General features: G+C 36.4%; 2 protein-coding genes across 4 annotated transcripts in view; one reads left to right on the forward strand and one right to left on the reverse strand.

Annotated features, from left to right (window-relative positions):
- LRP6 (LDL receptor related protein 6) overlaps positions 1-21555 on the reverse strand; it is a 175917-nt gene that overhangs the window by 132383 nt on the left and 21979 nt on the right. Inside the window, exons 1-2 of one of the 3 annotated variants that reach the window (XM_053225836.1) lie at positions 20653-20676; positions 18931-19324 (exon numbers count right to left, since the gene is read on the reverse strand). The exons of 1 other annotated variant lie outside the window; for it this stretch is intronic. Coding sequence is in view for 1 of the 2 variants with exons in the window: in XM_027035576.2 (XP_026891377.1) it covers positions 18931-19324 (394 nt within the window). In the remaining variant the exon portion in view is untranslated. Of the gene's footprint in view, positions 1-18930; positions 19325-20652; positions 20677-21555 lie in introns of those variants that run through there. One more of the 3 variants, XM_027035576.2, reaches the window with a different exon arrangement.
- Positions 1-21555, forward strand: part of LOC113592969 (uncharacterized) — a 209131-nt gene that overhangs the window by 121622 nt on the left and 65954 nt on the right. Inside the window, exon 3 of the mRNA XM_053199618.1 lies at positions 19183-19285. Coding sequence (XP_053055593.1) covers positions 19183-19285 — 103 coding nt within the window. The remainder of the gene's footprint in view (positions 1-19182; positions 19286-21555) is intronic.

Raw genomic sequence — 21555 nt, forward strand, 5'->3', positions numbered from 1 at the left:
TAGATCCATCAGAGAGGCAGGGTCACATAGCAAATTGGTGCCCTCAAAACTGGAGAAAAGCAAATCCAGAATATCACAACTTACAAGAGCAGAAACCCATAAACAGAAACCTCCAGGAGAATCAGTAGTAGGGTAGGAAACCTAAACTGTATTTGACTTGTAAGAGCCTTAGCTTAGACAAATCTGAAAGTTAAAAATTCTAAAGGGAGTCAGTCATGAGGGGGCCCTCACACTTCGGAAAGTTTTACCTCCAGGAACTCTACCAGGTCCTCACAGCGAAGATCAAAGAAAAATCACCTCATGCTCCCAGCAGGAGGAAGGATAAACTAACCATTTTAAAATACATCAACACATTGTATTCTTCTTAGCAAGGCCTGCCCTAGAGGGACACAAATTTACCAGAGCCTAAACTATTGGGGTTTTATCAGAGCCTAAGCCACCTAAGGGAAGGGAATTACCCAACTCCAGCATCCTGTAGCCACCCTGACCCACCTAATGAGGAAAAAAACTAAGAAGCATTTGTCAAGCTCACAGCTCAGGAGCACAGGCTCACTAAAAAACTGGGCCCTCGCCTGGGTGGCTCAGTCAGTTGAGTATCCAACTTGCTCAGGAGCACAGGCTCACTAAAAAACTGGGCCTTCGCCTGGGTGGCTCAGTCAGCTGAGTATCCAACTTCGGTTCAGGACATGATCTCATGGTTTGTGGGTTTGAGGCCCGCGTCAGGCTCTGTGCTGATAGCTCAGAGCCTGGAGCCTGCTAAGGATTCTTTGTCTCCCTCTCTTGCTGCTCCTCCCCTGCTCATGCTCTGTCTCTCTTGGTCTCAAAAATAAATACAACATTCAAAAAAAAAAAAAAAAACTGGTCCCTAATCGCAATCCCTATCAAACTAACACCAACATTCTTCACAGAGCTAGAACAAATAATCCTAAAACTTATATGGAACCAGACCCCGAATAGCCAAAGCAATCTTGAAAAAGAAAACCAAAGTTGGAGGCATCACAATCCCAGGCTTCAAGCTGTATTACAAAGCTGTAATCATCAAGACAGTATGGTACTGGCACAAAAACAGACACTCAGATCAATGGAACAGAAGAGAGAATCCAGAATTGTACCCACAAATGTATGGCCAACTAATCTTTGACAAAGCAGGTAAGAATATCCAATGGAATAAAGACAGTCTCTTCAGCAAGTGGTGCTGGGAAAACTGGACAGCGACATGCAAAAGAATGAACCTGGACCACTCTCTTAAACCATACACAAAAATAAACTCAAAATGGATGAAAAGACCTAAACAAAAGACAAAAGCCATCAAAATCCTCGAGGGGAAAGCAGGCAAAAACCTCTTTGATCTTGGCCACAGCAACTTCTTACTCAACATGTCTCCAGAGGCAACGGAAACAAAAGCAAAAATGAACTACTGGGACCTCATCAAAATAAAACGTTTCTGCACAGTGAAAGAAACAATCAGCAAAACTAAAAGGCAACCAATGGAATGGGAGAAGATATTTGTAAATGACATATCAGATAAAGGGTTAGTATCCAAAATCTATGAAGAACTTATCAAACTCAACACCCAGAAAACAAAGAATCCAATGAAGAAATGCGCAAAAGACACGAATAGACACTTCTCCAAAGAAGACATCCAGATGGCCAACTGACACAAGAAAAAATGCTCAACATCACTCATCATCAGGGAAATACAAATCAAAACCACAATGAGATACCACCTCACTCCTGTCAGAATGGCTAACATTAACAACTCAAACAACAACAGATGTTGGCGAGGATGAGGAGAAAGAGGATCTCTTTTGCACTGCTGGTGGGAATGCAAACTGGGGCAGCCACTATGGAAAACAGTATGGAGGTTCCTCAAAAAATTAAAAATAGAAGAACTACTCTATGACCCAGCAATTGCACTACTAGGTATTTATCCAAGGGATAATACACATGTACGATTTTAAAGAGGCACATGTACCCCCATGTTTATAGCAGCACTATCAACAATAGCCAAAGTATGGTAAGAGCCCAAATGTCCATCGATGGATGAATGGATAAAGAAGATGTGGTATATATACACAATAGAGTATTACTTGGCAATCAAAAAGAATGAAATCTTGCCATTTGCAATTACGCGGATGGAACTAGAGGGTATTATGCTAAGCAAAATTAGTCAGAGAAAGACAAATATCATGACTTCACTCATATGAGGAATTTAAGATACAAAACAGATGAACATAAGGGAAGGGAAGCAAAAATAATATAAAAACAGGGAGGGGACAAAACATCTCTTAAATATAGAGAACAGAGAGGGGCACCTGGGTGGCTCAGTCGGTTAAGCGGCCGACTTCAGCTCAGGTCATGATCTCGCGGTCCGTGAGTTCAAGCCCCGCATCGGGCTCTGTGCTGACAGCTCAGAGCCTGGAGCCTGTTTCAGATTCTGTGTCTCCCTCTCTCTGACCCTCCCCCGTTCATGCTCTGTCTCTCTCTGTCTCAAAAATAAATAAAAACGTTAAAAAAAATTTTTTTTAAATAAAAAAAAGTATAGAGAGAACAGAGGGTTGCTGGAGGGACTGTGGGAGGGAGGATGGGCTAAATGGGTAAGGGGCATTAAGGAATTTACTCCTGAAATCATTGTTGCACTATATGCCAACTAACCTGGATGTAAACTTAAAAAAAAAACCAAACCAACAAAACTTGGCCCCAGTGAAAGAATTATAGAATGCTTCTCCTCTCCCAAAACACATTACTCAACACATTACTGAAGGCCAATTTACTGCAATTCCTTTTACCTAGTATATTATAGCTGGCTTTCAACGAAAAATTATAAGGCATATTAAAAAGAAAATTATTTTGAAAAGGCAAGCAAGCATCAGAAACAGACTCAGATATGGTAGGCATGTTGGAATTATCAGACTACAAATTTAAACAATCATAATTAATATCCCAAGGACTCTAATGGAAAAGAAAGGCAACATGTAAGAACAGATCGGTAATAGGACCCAAGAGATGGAGGAAATTCTAAGAATAAAAAAAAAAAAGATGGAGATCAAAAACACTGTAACAGAAATGAATGCCTTTAATGGAATCAATAGTAGACAGGACACAGCTAAGGAAAGAATCTGAGCTTACAGATATGTCCACAGAAACAGCCAAAGAGAAAAACGACTGGGGGGGGTGGGGGGGGGGGGGCGTGTGTCAAAACAGAACAGAATATCCAAGGACCGGGGGACAACTACAAAAGATATAACATAAAGATACACATATGCATGATGAGAATACCAGAAGGAAAAGAAAAAGGAATATGTGAGGCAATAATGACTCAGAATTTCTCCAAATTAATGTCAGACACCAAACCACAGATCCAAGAAGCTCACAGAACAGCAAAGCAGCATAAATACATTAAAAAAACAAAAAAAAACAAAAAAAACAAAAACCTACACCTAAGCAAATATTTAAACCCCAGAAATTCAAAGACATAGAAAAAATCTCGGGAAAACAAAATCCAGAAGAAAAAAACACACCTCAGATACAGAGGAGCAAAGATAAGAATGACATCTAACTTTTCCTCAGAAACCATGCAAGCAAGAAAAGACTGGATTGAAATATTTGAAGTATTTAGAGAGGTGAAAGGTCCGGGGAAACCTACCAACCTAGAATTCTGTACCCTCCAAAATTATTCTTCAAAAGTGAAAAAAGACTTTCTCAAACAAAACTTGAGGGAATTTTTGCCTGTAGACCTGCCTTGCAAGAAGTTCTGAAAAGAGAAGAAAATGATATAAATAAGAAACTCAGATCTACATTAAAGAAAGGAAGAGCATTAGAGAAGGAATAAATGAATAGAAAATAAAAGTTTTTATTACAGAAGGGAGGAATTAGAAATATTTTGTCCCAGCAGAGAGGGCAGGGGGTGGTGCTGGTGGCTCAGTCGGTTAGGCATCCAACTTTGGCCTAGGTTATGATCTTGCGGTTCATGGGTCTGAGCCCCACATCAGGCTCTGTGCTGGCAGCTCAGAGCCTGAAGCCTGCTTCAGATTCTGTGTCTCTCTCTATCCCTCCTCCGTTCACGCTCTCAGTGTCTCTCTCAAATAAATAAATAAGCATTTTTTAAAAAAGAAAGAACGAAAGAAAGAAAGATTTTGTCACACTCAATTTTGCTGTGAACCTAAAACTTCTCTTTAAAAAAGTCTACAAAATGGGGCACCTGGGTGGCTCAGTCAGTTAAACGTCTGACTTCAGCTCTGGTCATGATCTCACGGTTCATAAGTTTGAGCCCCATGTCAGGCTCTATGCTGACAGCTCAGAGCCTGGAGCCTGCTTCGGATTCTGTGTCTCCCTCTCTCTCTCTGTCTCTCAAAAACAAATAAATATTAAAAAAATTTTATAAGGGGCGCCTGGGTGGCTCAGTCGGTTGAACGTTTGGCTTCAGCTCAGGTCATTCGTGATCTCGTGGTTTGCGAGTTTGAGCCCCGCATCGGGCTCTGTGCTGGCAGCTCGGAGCCTGGAGCCTACTTCGGATTCTGTGTCTCCCTCTCTCTCTGCCCCTCCCTTGCTTGCACTCAGTCTCTATCTCTCTCAAAAATAAACATTAAAAAAAAATTTAATTTATTAAAAAAATAAATAAGTCTACAAAAAAACAGGTGGGATGTATTAAGTGAAATAAGTCAGTGAGAGAAAGACAAATATGATTTCACTCCTATGTGGAATTTAAGAAACACAACAGATGAACACAGGGGAAGGGAAGAAAAAATAAGATAAAAACAGAGAGGAAGGCAAACCATAAGAGACTCTTAAATACAGAGAACTGAGGGCTGCTGGAGGGGTGCTGGGTTGGGAGGATGGGCTAAATGGGTGATGGGCATTAAAGAGGGCACTTACTTGTTGGGATGAGCACTGGGTGTTACAGTTAAGTGATGAATCACTAAATTCTACTCCTGAAACATACAGTTAACTATATGTTAACTCACTTGAATTTAAATAAAAATTTAAAAATAAAAATAAATTTTAAAAAATGTGGAGCACCTGGGTGACTCAGTCAGTTCAGCATCTGACTCCTGGTTTTGACTCAGGTCATGATCTCACAGTTCATGAGTTCGAGCCCCGCATCAGGCTCTGCGCTGGCGGTGTGGAGACTGCTTGGGATTCTCTCACTCTCCCTCTCTACCCCCTCCCCTGCTCATGTGTACACACTCTCTTTCTCTCTCTCACTCTCTCAAAATAAGTAAACTTAAAAAAAAAAAAAAAAGACAAAGCCCTTTTGCTTCAGTTTGCTGTTCTATAAAGCTTAGTACTCATTTGTATTGGTCAGTAAGTTTGGTACCAAATCTTCAATTGGTACTTTTTCCCAAAGGCAGCTAAATTATGTATCCACAGGGAAGAATAAGAAACAGAGCCTGAAAGAAATTAATGTTATTCTTAAAATGCAACAAGTGGGTGTCTCCAGTAACGGAATGACCTGACAGCAGAATGAGGCTCTGTGCTTGGGTCCTCTCCACAGCAGTCACATAATATTTTTCCCTAGGCTTCAGGCTCAGAATCTGCTTTATGCAACTTTGTCCCTCTCCAAGGAGCACAGTAAAATGGCAACAGGTCCTAGAGAGTCAGGAGAGAAGCATTCATGGCACTCAGGGATGCATCAATGAAGCTGATCCAAAAGGAGTGGAAGTTATTGAGCCCTGCTCAGAGGACACTATAAAGGGATGTGATGTTGGAGAACTATGGCAGCTGATCACACGGATAGTTCCATTTTGTAAACCCAAACTCATCCATCATTCAGCATGAGGGGAAAAGAACAACCCTAACAGAGGAAAGAAAACATCTAATGGGATTTGTCCTCCAAAATCAGATAAAGTATCTCCTGTACCCAAAGTAGATACAGAAGACTTACTCTGTTAAACTGGGTTATGATTATCTGAGGACTTTATTTGAGCCAGGTGAGGAGACAAAGCTGAATTACAGTAATGAATACCAATTTACATCCCTTAGTACAAGTGTAGTACAAGATAAGAGTACCATGCTCTGTTCTCAAATATGTATAATCCAGACATGGTACAAAGATACGATATCTCTATAAACTTAACAGACACCTAGGTATTAAAAGAAATTAAAGGTCCATTCTATGTATCAGAAAGATTATGTACACTAGAAAAATCCCAAGTTTATAAAAGAGCTTTAAAAATTCTCAGTAAACTTTAACTTTAGAGTTTTTCACATTAATTTATTAAATACAGATAATTTAAAAACAAAATTGGATCCTTTAGGGACTTCTGTTTGTCATATTTCAAAATAATTCTGACTTCAAAATTTCCAGAAACAGCTAGGGTAGAGTTGCCAATAGAAAGCATCATGGGGGCAATGAATGTCAAATAAGTCATCAAGAGTTACATCTGCATTGGAAAGGTAAGTGAAGGCCATTTCCAGAACTAAATATACAGCATATGGACACCTGGGTGGCTCAGTCAGTTGAGAGACCAACTGTTGATTTTGGATCAGGTCATGATCCCAAGGCTGTAGGATCAAGTCCTGTGTCAGGCTCCACGCTGAGTGTGGAGCACCTGCTAGAAGCCTGAGTGTCAGTCATACTAAGGTGTCAGACTTCATCAAGAGCAATCTTTGGGTGCTAGTACTTTTAAGACAAAGTTAATCTTTAAAGGGGGTTGGGCACCAGCCAATAAGAGAAAGGTGTAACCTTTTTAAAGATCTATCAGTTAAATAAAAACAGACTGCCGCAGAATAGAGATTTTAGGATGCAGGGGAAAAAAAGATTTCTGAGGAAAAAAACATTCTCTATATTCTCTGTTAGAATATGACTTAAATATTTTGTTATTAGAATGAGGAATATCTGACACTGAGGCTTGACACCTCCCTCTTAAACCACCTGCTTTAAAATAAGACTACAAGGTAAACTCCTTGACTACATCACTGTATCTTTCCAAAAATAAAAAATAATTGGGGTACACATATTAAAAAGTAGGTTTGGTTTAGCTTAGTTTTTTTGTTTGGGGAGTTAACCTAGCTTAGAAACTCTATGATTACCTGAATGTACTCAACAATAAAGTGTCTAAATTCAACTAGCTGTGTAATATATTCTGCAAAAGTTTTTTATCCGCATCATATTGAAAAGCCAATTTTAGTATCCTTAGGATGCAAGACTGTTTGATAAATGTTGCCTGTGGCTTCTCACAGGCCAGGCTACAGGCTCATATAGAAAAAAATCTTCAGCAACAATTATTACTAGCTCTCAATTATGTGGTCTATTTGGCCCCTAATTTATTTTGGCTTCAATGGGTTCTGTTTTGGCTTTGACTTAAGAGAAGATAAACATTCTGACTTGATACTGAAGAATTAAACATATACAGTTACAGCGCCAGTTTGCAATAGTATTCACATCTGCTATTCATCAAAAATCATGAACCAGTACCAGGTTGTTAAATGCTATTCACTAGTTTCCATACAAATGTAATTTTATTGTTGTATCTGGCCTGATATCCACTGCAATACTTTCTGGAAAATAAATTTTAAATGAAGTGAAGGGTTGAAGACAGGTTTTATTTTAATTAGGAAGTAATTACAGTAAGTAAAGAAACTGTTAAGTTTTTAAAACATCAAAATTTCTTATACCAGGAAGTAAAAATACCTCAATTGACAATCAGACTAGATATCAACCATTTTATACAAATTTACTACAATCCAAAGCATAATAATGTCTACAATTTAGGTAAGGATAAAATAATAAATTTTCCAAAATGTTCACAAACCCTAGTCTAGTATGTTCTCCATTCTGAATCCAGTTTCCCCTAACAAAAATATCCAGAAGCGCTCAGTTTCAATAAACCTAAACTGGTTTAGGTTTTGTACCCTTTACAAGATGTAATTACACACAAAGGTGGCTAATAAAGAGAACATTTAGAATTGAGTCATAAAAACTAAATGAACCAGATCTATACTTGATCATAAATCATTTTGTGATTCTTGAAGTTACCTATTTAATCCTACCTATAATTAAAAGTCATTAATACACATATTAGTAAGTATAATGCTTATCTTGCATATATATCCACAATAAGAAAAGGCAGTATTTAAAAACATGAAAGTTAGAATTTCTATTTCTGATAATTTAATAATAAAATAAGCAGAAAACCCTTCTTTTACAAAACCTCTAGAACCACTTTTATTTGATTTATACATTGCCATGGTCTGAATGTTTGTGTCCCCTCAAAATTCGTATGTTGAAATTCTAACCCTCAAAGGTGATAAGATGTGGAGCCTTTGAGAGGTGCTTAGTAATGAGGACAGAGCTACAAAGAAACCCCTACGTTGTTCCACCATGTAAGGACACAGCAAGAAGGCACCAGCTAAGAACCAAAAAGAGGGCCCTCACCAGAAGGGGACCATGCTGGCACCCTAATCTTAGACTTCCCAGCCTCCAAACTGTAAGCAATAAATTTGTCATTATAAGCCACTCACTATTTTGTTACAGCAGCCCAAACAGACTAAGACATACATATACACAAAATAAAAATACATAAACAAGCTTTTAAATATAGAGCTAAGTATCATGAAAGTAGGGGAAGAAATCTCTAGACAGCCAAAAATGAACAGGGAGGTAAAAAGCAGTACATGCTTGATGTTACAACAACCCTTTAGGATGTTCTCATCTCAGAAACTGAGGGACTTCTGTTTCAGCAGCAAAACAGGGAAGATAAGGCCTTGACACATAAGAAACACACTGTGAGAAGATTCTTGCACATTTCACAGACTCCCTGGGAACAATGAAATACAAAAATCTGCCACTGGCAGAGGAAGGCAAAGGAGCTTTTCAGTCTTGGCCTAGGTTCTGCAAAGGTAGGAAAAATCAGCAAAGACTTTGTAACCACACACTGCCCTCACATCGGTTTAGAGGTTGAATTAATTCTCTGTACATGGTACAGGAACTTCGAACTCCAAAAATTAAATGTAAAAAACGATCTCTGCTTAAACAAGGTGATAACATAGGTGTACACATCTGCTAAAACCGCATAAACAAGGTCTGTGCATTTTACTGTATAGAAATTATATTTCAATTTAAAAATAGAAAATAAAGTTGTCCCTGGAAACCCTGTAGGGTGGTTAGCAGAAGGAAACTAAAACCTCTCTGGAGGGATATGCACCACCAACCCCCCACCCCGGAGGCCAGTAACTCCTCTGAAGATCAGCTCACAATCCGAAACTATACAGTACCTATGGAAACAACAGTTCACCTTAAGCAAGAAACAGCAAATATAACAAAGCACAGAAGTGAATTTCTAAAAACTTTAGACAACCGAGCAATCTGATAGATTATAAATATTTAAAAAGATTAAAACACATGAAATATGGAATAAAATACATGAGATAGAACATCATAAAACAGTAACATATTCCTAATGAAATAATACAAAAAAATAATGTTCAGTGGGTGTTAAAACAATCAATAGATGAGGAACTGGATATTGGCATGGTACAAAAGGATCATCCCACAAATATGTGAAGGATATAAGAGGAAAAACTCAGCTTTATAATAAAGATGTTAACTTTCGCCATCTGAACCTAATGAACTATCTTAGTATCACTACAAGGAGGACAAGATATTATGTGCTTTCTGATGTGATGAATACAAAGTACTTAGTACTACCTATGAAGCATTCGTGCAAAATGTTGAATTTGTCACTAAGTCTTCTATTTTAAATTTCATTTTATAAGAAATGTAAACATAAAAGTAAGTCAAACATTACAAGGATCACTTAGAAAATCCAAAATCTACAACATTCTACTGGATAAGTGTACAATCTTGCCAGTAAGGCAACAGGATGAGAGGAGAAAAAAGGCAGGGGGAGGTGGATAAGACCAGGCTTCCACTATCACAGAATGGACCAAAAGAGGAAAGGGACAAGACTAGTATGTAATTTTGCGGTGGTGGACTGGAACTGGAGTTATCAACATGAACTCATGTTCTTTTCATATGTAGACAAAGACGGAAACACACAGAACTATAAAAGAACACTCGTGCATTAGCTCATTTGTGCAAAAAGGAATTCAAGAAGATAAAACCAAAAATTAATGAAAGTAAAATACCTATAAATAAGAGGGAACAGACTGGACAGGAAGGGGGAATAGGACCAGGGTAAAAGAGATGGGGAAGAAGGACACTACTCAGAGTATAACTTTTTGTGTTATTTCTAACTCTTTAAAAATGGCAATTGTTTGACAAACTCCAATATAAATCAATACTTAAAATCAGCTAGGATACAGGGGAACATCTGAAATGGTATACAAACAGTAACAATTGTTTTATAAATGAAGAACATAGCCACACTGCAACAGATAAGAAAGAAATTACCTAAATAAATTTCAAAGACAGTATTTTGACTCTATGGACAGTAGTTTCATAGCATTGTATTCTAGACAGTAAATTTGTTACTCATAGAATAGGTTAGCAATTCTGAAACCCTTGCACACTAGGTTTGCACACAACATATACAAAAATATACTGTGCATAAGACCAGGTTTCTCAATATCACAGAACAGACCAAAAGAAGAAAAGGACAAGACTGTAATATAATTTTGCAGCAGTGGGTTGGAACTGGATATAATGAACTCATGTTTTTTTGAATATATAGACAAAGATGAAAATACACAGAACTATGTGCACATGTACACATCCATGTATTTCTTAACTCTGTGTACTGAGAGGTCTTAAAAGCAATGAAAACCTAGTAGCAATGAACACACTTAGCTTCCAGATCTTAGTTTCTAAATACCATTTTCCAGGGGTGCCTGGCTGGTTCAGTCAGTTAAGTGTCCGACTTTGGCTCAGATCATGATCTCATAGTTTGTGGGTTCGAGCCCCACATCAGGCTCTGTGCTGACACCTCAGAACCTGGAGCCTGCTTTGGATTTTGTGTCTCCCTCTCTTTCTGCCCCTCCCCAGCTCTCTCACTCGCTCTCTCTCTCTCATAAATAGATAAATAGATAAATAAATAAATACCATTTTCCATTTAAAGGAGACAGAGCTCCTTGGAGGAATGGTTGATTCTAAGCACGAAGTAGAAAAAGGACAAGATAAGTCTGAAACATCTTCCACGGTAAGACCATTATAAGTACTCAAAAAATGATGAGGACTTATCAAAAGGACACAGAAATGGCCAAATCTGGGACAGTTTAAGCAAAAAATGATGACATTATACTGGACTATAATCTATAGAATTAAAGGAATGCACATGAGCCCATACTAATATAAACAATACTTAAATAAATAAGTGGGAAGAACAAGATAGTTCTTCATTAAAGTAGAATTTAATAATACATGTGGAAGAAACAATGGAACTAGAAAAATCACCATGTGGCAAAACCACAGCAATCATCGTTGGCAGGCAAAACCATCAAAGAATGCCTAAATTAGTGGATAAAAGAATGATGAGAAACAAGGTAACTACATAGCTTCCAATATTTACTGCAAGGAAAATAACAGTAAATCCAGTTTAAAAAAAAAAAAACACTCTGGTAGACAACATCATAAGTAATCAAATATAACATCGCCAGGATTCATACCATGCACTATTGATATGATGGATGCCCTGAGAAGAGCACACATCACTTCTGTGGTATTCTTGCCAAAAGAGTATAACCTTAATCAAATCATAAGAAAACATCAGACAAACCCAAATTGAGAGACATTCTAAAAAATGACTGTCCAGTAATGTTCAAAAGGTCAAGGTTATAAAGACAAAGACTGCTAAAATGTCCCAGATTAGAAAAGACTATGTAGATACCAACTAAATGCAATATGGGATCCTAGACCAGAAGGACACTAGTAGGAAAACTGGACAAATTTAAATATGGTATACAGAGATACAGTACTATATCAACATTAATTTCTTGGTCTATATAACTGTTCTATGGTTAAATAAAATGTTAATCTTAAGGGATGCAGGGTGTACTATTTTTGTAACTTTTTTGTAAGTCTAAAATTATTGGTATGCTATTCTCTCTACTTTCATGTAGGCTGACATTTTCTCATAAGTCTTTTAAATGAGGAGTACAAAGAGCTTCTAGAAAAGCATAGTCACTGACATTAAAAGCTCAACTGATTCATTAAACTGCAAAATTAGGCACACCTGAGAAAAGAATTAGTTATCTGGAAGACAAGTGAAAAAATAAACTACACACTAGCCCAGAGAAATAAAGAGACGATATGAAAGCAAGATTAAGAGTCATGGAGCAGAAAGGAGTTCCAAAGGATTCTAAGGATAATGAGGGAAAAGTAAAAAATAATGGATGATAAGTTTCTAGAACTACCAAACAATAATAATAGATTTTACAAACATGAGTTCTAAGCAGGACTAAAAAAAAAAAAAAAAAAATAGAGCTACATCTAGACAGTGTAGGAAAAGCTGCAAAATATCAAAACTTAAGAGATGCTTATGGGCTGCTTCTAAAGAACCAGGAAAAAAAAAAAAAAAAACAGATAAAGTACTTACAAAGCCACAATGTTAATTAGAAAATAACAGACCTCTCATAGCAACAATTAAAATCATAAGACCCTCCTACAACTGAATGAAAATAACTATTGCCCAGATTCTATAATCAGCTAATTTTCACTAACAAATGAGGGCAAACTAAATACATTTTCAGATGAAGACCAAGAGTTCATAATTAATCAACTTTTGCTAAAAAAAGCTGAAGAACATACTTCAATATAAGGAAGCTGAACCCAAGTGGACTAAGTGCATGCAAAAAGCAATGGTAAAACAAAAAATGATAGAGTATAAATCTAAAAAACAAAGAATTTACAAAAATCCTTCTTTAAATAAAACTACCATGTTGCATTTTTAAAGTAATTCAATTTGCAAAACAAAACAAAAAACACAGCTTTATCAAGATGCTTTTCATGAAGAAAAAAGCACCAAATGTGAGACTGGAAAATCTCAGCTAAGAATCTGGCTGTCTTGGCGTGCCTGGATGGCTCAGTTGGTTAAGCGTCCAACGCTTGATTTCAGCTTAGGTCAGTCATGACCCCATGGTCGTGAGACTGAGCCCTCCATCAAGTTCTGCACCAAGCATGAAGCCTGCTTAAGATTCTCTCCCTCCCTCTCCCTCTCCTGCATCCTCCCCCCCACACCTCCGCCCCTCTCCCCTGCTCACTCTCTCTCTCTCTCTCTCAAATTACAAAAAAAAAAAAAATTGTATATTAGAATCTAGCTGTCTCTTATTTTGGCCAAGGCCTTGGTTTCTTTAGCCAAAAAGTGAAGGCCTTTAGCTAGAAGATCCTCAAGATTTCCTACCAGTTCTAGGATTTAATGGGTAGAAAATAGGCTCCCCCAGTTTGCAGGACATCTTTCAAAACTGTACGTTGCTGAGATATGGAGCAAGATCCTTCATACACAGAACCAGTGTTTTACAGCAAAGACTAGTATGAAGCTTTCTATTTTAGCATAATTGGCTATCTGCTTCTATGCAAAAGCTATGGAAATGGATATAATCTCAGGGAAAGAATAAAGAAAATGATGCACTTTTACTATTCCGTATCTCAAGAGCTAGTGAAGGAAGGAAAAGAGTGGTCCAAGTGATAGGAAAACCAAAGAGTATAAAAATCAGGAAGTCTTAAGAAAAAAACTTCTAAAAGGAATACAGTATCAATATTAAATAATGTGAAAAAGACTAAAGACAATCATTTTATTCCTACCTCACAAATTAGCTCTCTGGCAAACTCCTTCCAAAATCTTAAAGGCTCAATGGCACAAATATTTGGTGCCAGTTAAAAATAATTTACTGTAGTTTCTAAAGAGCCAGTCACAGTGGAATACAGCAAGGGTACGTAAGATCACCAAAATACAAACAGTTAAAGGTATCCTGTTGTTTACTCTCACAAAATTTTATTCTTCTTTCTGCTTAGGCTGAATTAAAAGGTCAGTGCTGCAAGCAAGGAAAGCGTTTACTGAAAAACCAAAACTATTAAGAGACTGGGCTAGGTAAAGTCATTTAGTTATACTGCAAATATTCCTTTTTAATATTCCTTCAGTAAAAGTGGGCCTGGAGATAGAGGACATAAAAAAATTTTGACTACATAATTAAAACTCAATCTAAGGGTAATGGATAGTAGACATAAAGAATAGTAGACATAAAGAACTAAAAACTGGATGGGATTAAGATTTCTTGTAAAAATTGGATGTGGGTTAAGATTTTTCTTTTTTTTAAGTAAAGAGCCCTACACTAACATTTGAAAATATACATATACACACACACTTACTTATTCTTAAAAAGTTTTCTTTTCATTTTCAAGGACCTTGCATCATATCCCAGAGGCGGGTAAAGCCAAACCAATATTCCAGATTTCCTGGATTAGTGGCTTTTCTAATACGTTTCTCTTAAATTTGGGGTAGTAATCTCAAAACCTCACCTCCCAAACATATGTTTAACCTATATAATCTGCCTGAAAGTAATTTGCTATCTTTTTCATTCTTCAAACAAAAAGAACCTTTGACAGTTTACAGTATTTTCCAATTTACATCACATAGAACTGGCAAACTGGTTTTATGAGTCGAATAGCCCTAAAAAAGGGGGGGGGGTTGTTGAGTGTGATGACCTATGCAATAAGAGCAGTAGAAACAAATTTTAAGAATCTGTTCTGCAAAGGGGCGCCTGGGTGGTTCAGTCGGTTAAGCATCTGACTTTGGCTCAGGTCATGATCTCAAGGTTCACGAGTTCCAGCCCCACACCGAGCTCTCTGCTATCAGCACAGAGCTCACTTCAGATCCTCCGTCCCCTTCTCTCTTTGCCTTTCCCCCACTTGTGCACTCTCTCTCTCTCTCTCAAAAATAAACAAACATTAAAAAAAAACTTTAGAAAAAATTTTTAAAAAGAATCTGTTCTGCAGAAATAATTCTAAGTGTAACATACACTAAATTATGGACTTGAATGTGTAATTGTAAAGTAAAAAATTTTAAATTGATATACAGTACTTATTTAAATATCTTCACTTTTTAAGTTTAAACAATGTCAAAACTGAAAGAAACCCATCGTATTAGAGATGAGAAAACTGAAGTCCAAAAAGATAAAATGACTTCTATTTATAAGTGACTTTATAAGTGACTTTTATATTTCCATAAAATATAATCTTGATTAACTGAATTGAAAAAACTAAAAACCTTATTATGTTTTAAGTAAGAAATTATAATCAAAACCATACTGAGGTAGAATTCATGAGATGATGCTAAAATTTACATTTGCTTAAAAAACATTTTCTCCTCTTAACAAGGAAAACTAAAAGGATTATGAAAGAAAATAAAAAATCCAGTCACTCAAAAAATATTTATTGGGGTGCCTAGGTGGCTCAGTTGGTTAAGCGGCCAACTTGGACTCAGGTCATCTTAGAGTTCATGGGTTCAAGCCCCGCAGTGGGCTCAGTGTTGACAGCTCAGAGCCTGGAACCTGCTTTGAATTCTGTATCTCCTTCTCTCTCTGCCCCTCCCCCACTCCTGCTCTGTCTGTGTCTCTCTCTCAAAATTAAATAAACATTAAAAAATTTTTTAAATATTTATTGAACACCTTCTATGTGGCAGGAATGATTTTTGTCACCTGGAACATAACAGTGTAGAAAATACTTTTAATACTCAACATATGACAATTAAATGTATATAATTGTTGAGGAAAGTATACATTATTCTTTTTCCACTGAGTTCTGCAAGCATTTTTAAAGCAGAGCTCTTAGTACTATAAATATTATTCTTCATGATAAGAATATATTTTAAAAATATGTATCATTCAAAGTGGTTCAGTATGAATTCACTTCAGACTGAATCACTAAAGCTTAACTGTTTCAAAAATATCCAAAAGGATTTGAAATATGAACAGATCCTTAACAAACAAAAAACCCTTAAAACTGCTTTATGTGTACCTGAAACAGCTGGCCCTCAACATCACTAAGATTAGTACAGTCATTGTGAAACAGACTAAGGAACTTACAATTAGAGCAGCCACACAGTCAGGAATATCTCTCCCTATAAAGTAAGGATACTGCTTTCTCTAACTATGGTTGTTCATTTCTGGAACAATTTGTATACACACATTTTCCTGCCCCTTATTCTGAATTCTACACTGCCATCACTCGAAAGAAAGAAAAAAAAAATCTCAGACTAACAGAGGCCAAATTTAGGGAGGGAAATAAAAATCTTCCTTCAGTCTAGGCTAAATGGACTGATCACACAAAGAACTCCATACATCCGAAAGCACACAGATGTCTGCACTAGTTCCCAGGGCTCAAACAATACCAGTCATTCAATAGCTTTCCTTTTACATAAGCTGATGTGAGAGAGCTCAGTCAGCTCTTCTGAACCCCATAACCCAGGATACTGGAACTCTGATAAGGCCTACATTTTTCTTCAGCACTGTTTTCATGTACTTTCTCTGGAAAGTAAACTTCATTTCTCCCCCCAAAAATAAATCTGGAAATCATCTCTTCTGTTTGATAAGTGATGTACTCAATCTAAAATTACTTTTCCAGTAAAACCACAATCCTTAACATAAATTTAAGATCAACACTGAAGACTGATAGAATATATTTTTAAATGCATGAGTTTAAAATATAATTTTACACTCCATCATGCTAACTACCAAATGTATACCATTTGGCTGCATTCTATTTATTTCCAGTTGTGTAATTTTAAAAATAGCCATATGACACATAACTTTCCAAAAATTAAAAAGATTTTAAGAATGGGAGGGGGAGTAAATTTACATACACACTCCTACACATAAGCAACACTAACCACAACCTTCAAAAGTAATGAAAAAATATTTGAGTGTCTGAGCAAACTTTACGCCTTCACTGAACATCCCTTAGAAGCTTAAATAACACTACTGTCTACCTTCAAAGCACAGTTTTATTGATTCTTCCAGTAATATTCTTGATCAGCTGAGTCTTTGGTGGTTTCTCATCTTCAATACTGGGAAGTTAGCCACAGAAAAACTCTAATGTATTTTTTAATCATACGGTAAACTTACTTCCTAGATACTTATCAGACGTGACACCCAGAAGTAAAGCTGATCAGCTTTAGGGCACAAAATGAGAATGACTCATTTAATCATTAAATTATCAAATCCTGAGTGAAGAGTTACCTATAAATTCAGCTCCCTTGAATATGTACCATCACATTATCCCTTATATGATGTACTATCGTATTATTCCTTATAGAAATGATCTACATGCTGCTCCAGAACTGTGGTAATCAAGCTCTTTTATCTACCCATCCTCCACAAGAGCTCTGTGGCCCTTCCAATTTTTTTTAACACTCTTCCCCTCTCCACTTACACACTACATAATGCAAGTAAACAGGCTTTTGAAGAAGGGAAAGTTCTCTCCCAAGTTTTCTGTCTTTAAATACACTGCAAATCCTTAAAGATATTCTTTCTCCCCAACAAGAACACAAAAAGCAGAACTCTAAACATACTATTTAATGGATATTTGGCTAAATTGCCATCATCACCCTTACAGTTATAAAATTAAGTCTGTCAAAAAAAAAATTTTAAGAACTATTTGTGTTTTCACCAAAGTTCCCTAATGACCACTGAAAGCACCAAAAACCCTGTATGCTCTATAAAGCAGTAACCTCACAAACATTTCAACACTGAGACTCTCAAACTCTGTTGGAAAAACACAGATTCCATTTGTCAAAAATATCTTTCAAGTTCTCAACAACCAAATTCTTCAATCTGTACAGTTTATTGCATATCCAACATCTGTGACCTCCTCCTGGGGCCACTCAATACTTTTTCCTCCCACTAGAACCACTGTATTTTATCATGCTTTATTAAAAGACCATCCTGACTTTAGCAGATACCTCTTAATGCCCCTCTGAAAATTATACAATTTTAATACACACACACACACACACATATAAATACACACACATAAAAATTACATGTGTGTTCCAGACTTCTCATCCTAAAGTTTCACTATACTGAGTCAGAGTACAAGCAGGGGAGGAGCAGAAGAGAGGGGGAAACAGAATCTGAAGCAGGCTCCAGGCTCTGACCTTCAGTACAGAGCCCAACAAGGGGCCTGAACTTATGAACCATGAGATCATGATCTGAGCTGAAGTCGGACGCTTAACCGACTGAGCTACCCAGGCACTCCTATAAATGAATTTTAAAACATTCCAACATACTTGGAAGTCAAAGAAAACAAAGTGTTAAAATGGTTATTTGCAGGTTATTTATCTTTAGATTTTAAATTACTAGTAATTCATTTCAGGTTCATGTTTAGATGTTTATCTACCCCTACCATGACAGGTGGCATGACAACATATTCAATAAACAAGTATCAAGGAATGGTATATGGTAGAAGTGAAGCATAGTAACAGAAGCATATAATGACACAGTTCACATTTTCTAACAGGATTTACCCTTGGCTTTACGTTTCCCTTCTCATTAGAAAATAAATCTTTACAGCAAATCTCTTGAATTAGAAATGAGTTAACAACTTAATTTTTATTGTTCATTCAATACTGGCATATTAAATTATTAAATAATAGTTCAGAGTTTAATTAAAAAAACACTAGTACTACAAAATGATTGCATATACAATGAAAGTTTTAAGATCCATAAATGAATACTACTCTTTTAGGTCTTCATTCCTTCTTCTTCTAATTATCCTCTTGTACTTATTAAATGTAGAAAACAAACCAAGAACTCTATATATTGCTGTCCCGTAAGTGATATTAGAAACAAAACTGTTTACAGAAACATCTTAAAGAACACAACACAATCTTCCACATTCAAGTCTACTTGAAAAAAAGCTCAAAGAATCTAAAATTGGGTTTTTGACCTCTTTTTTCTTGGGGATGGAGGAGTCTATGCTAGCAGAAAGAAACCAGGAAACAGAGATGCAACAGCCTTTGTACATTGCACAAAACTTACCCACTTGAAGGATCTAAGGCAATAGCTCTGGGTTGATCCAACTCTTGCCAAAATAAAACTTTTCGTAAAGATCCATCTAAATTAGAAACTTCAATCCGATTTGTTTCGGAATCTGTCCAGTATAATTTTTCTCCAAGCCAATCGCATGCCAGTCCATCAGGGGACAATAATCCAGAGACAACAACATTCTGTACACTCTCAGTTTTGTTAAACTCTGTTCGTTTAATGGCTTCTTCGCTGACATCACTCCAGTATATCAAGCCATGACCAAACACAAAGTCCACCGCAGCTGCATCCTCCAAGCCTCCAACTACAATCGTAGCATTCTCTTTGCCATTTGTAGCATCAACCAATCGCAAGTCCCGTCTGTTTGCATACAGCAACAAAGGGGCCGCTAGAACAAAAAAAGAGAAATAAGTAAGAAAGGAAATGCAATGGCTCTCATAAATTGAGTTTCAAATCAGCATTAATAAACAAATACTATCAAAAATAAGAGTAAATAAATCTGTAGAAGACCGTCTTAAAATCTTTTCACAAAATACTATTTTTGTAGCACTTAAATACAAAAAGTTGCAAGAACAAGGAATTAATTCTCCTAGGACAGTCTTTTCTGGTTAAAATAGTCTGTCACATTAAAAAGCTTGGCCATTCCAAGAATTTGCAACGATGGAACCAGTGGAACATTCACACCCTACTGGGGAGAATGTAAAATGGTGCAGCCAATTTGGAAAATAGTTCTTAAAAGGTTAAACATACAACCTACCATATTATCCAGCCATTCCATGCCTAGGTATTTACTCAAGAGAAATAAAAGCATATGTCAATACAAAGACCTGTACATAAATGTTCATAGCAGCTTATCAACAGCAGCAGTCATCAACAGATAGATGAACAAACTGTGATACATCCATACAATAAAAAGTAATGAATTATGTGTACATGTAATATGGAATCTCATACAGTATGTGAATCTCAAAATAATTATGGAGAGTGAAAGAAGTCAGACCAAAAAAAAGAGAGTATAGATTGCATGACTCCACTTATACAGAATTTTAGAAAATTCAAATTACTCTATTGTGACAGAAAGCAAATCAGCAATTGTCTAGAGGTGAACAGAGAGGGTAAAAAAAGAACAGGGCTTATACAGGGAGGTATTATAAAGAGACATGAGGAAACCTGTAGGTAATAGATATATTAGGTTGGCTATGATGATGGTTCCAGAGATATGTACATATCAAAACTTTATTAAATGTTATACTTTCCATACGCACAATTTATTGTATCATCAATTATATCTTAATTAAACTGTTAAATAAACAGTCTGGCAGAGACAGCTCTTAGCACAACTACTTTATTCTGTCTTACATTATTATCAGAATGACCTCTGAGTAAGGCCTAAGACCAAAATTAAATACAAAGGCTATCCTAAAGAAATAATATTTAACTTTTAGAAGGCTGACTTTGTTAGGATTGAAGTTGTATAAATTCCATGGTGTGGGGTGTTTTAAGCATCTATTCCAAGTTCCTGATATTTACTTTCCAGGCATTATTAGTAATTAAAGATCTAGACTACAACCATCCAAGACAACTTTCTATGATAATAGAAATAGACTCTCCACTGGGCAATACAGTACCCACTGACCACATGTGGCTAGGAAGCACCCAAAACATGGCTAGTATGACTAAGAAATTAAATCTTTTATTTTATTTTAATTCACTTACATTTAAGTAGACAAGTGGTCGTATTGGATAGCACAGATCTAAAGGCTGAGATAAGACAAATGAGGAAGGAAAAATAATAGCAGAATTATACAATAATCTACATAATCTTCTCCCACAATTACTTACTGAAGGTCTAAAACTGTGTCATCCAAAGCCAATACCACATACCACTTAAAAGTAATTCTACCTCGTTTTTAAGAAATTAATTTCAAAAAATTAAGGTGCTCAAAAAAGCATAAAGAAAAAAAATGATGTTTAAGCCAGTTTATGGATTATGGCTGCCAAATGGAGTTATAAAGTCCACTATTTTCATCTATAACATGAATTTCCCTTCTAACAAAGCTTAAATTCAACTTTCTTAGTCAAAAACAAATGGGTGGATAGATTTTTTAAAAAGTGACTAAGAGCTCTTTCTGCTTATTCTGTACATCTGATACTGTTATTGACAAATTTATAAATCTCCCTCACAGATTCACTTTTAACTAATTTCATGCCTTCATTCATCACACTGATTTATCAGTACTCACAGTGTCCAGTGCACTCTCTTATATTGAGCCCCTCATACTAGGAGCCAATTCAAAAAATCAGGAAAAGGGTCTCTATTAATGAAGGGTACAATGCCAAGTGCTGCACAAGGCTAAGTCTGAGCACTTATAATTTAAAGTCCAAAACTGATAATAATCTAATATTTATTGAGCACCTTTCTTTGGCACTATCTTTGGAAAACTGTGGACCAAATCTGCATATGGCATTAAGTATCAGCTAAATCTAGTAATAGTAAGTCTGTTTATGACTTTCAAGTCAAACATTTCTACTGAACATGTGGTCTACAAAATCCAAAGAACCCATCTGACCATTTAAGGCTTCAGAAGCCTAAGTACAAGAGGAATAAAAGAAGGTTGG

The sequence above is a fragment of the Acinonyx jubatus genome, chromosome B4 (genome assembly GCF_027475565.1).
Source record: "Acinonyx jubatus isolate Ajub_Pintada_27869175 chromosome B4, VMU_Ajub_asm_v1.0, whole genome shotgun sequence".
Lineage (NCBI taxonomy): Eukaryota > Metazoa > Chordata > Mammalia > Carnivora > Felidae > Acinonyx > Acinonyx jubatus.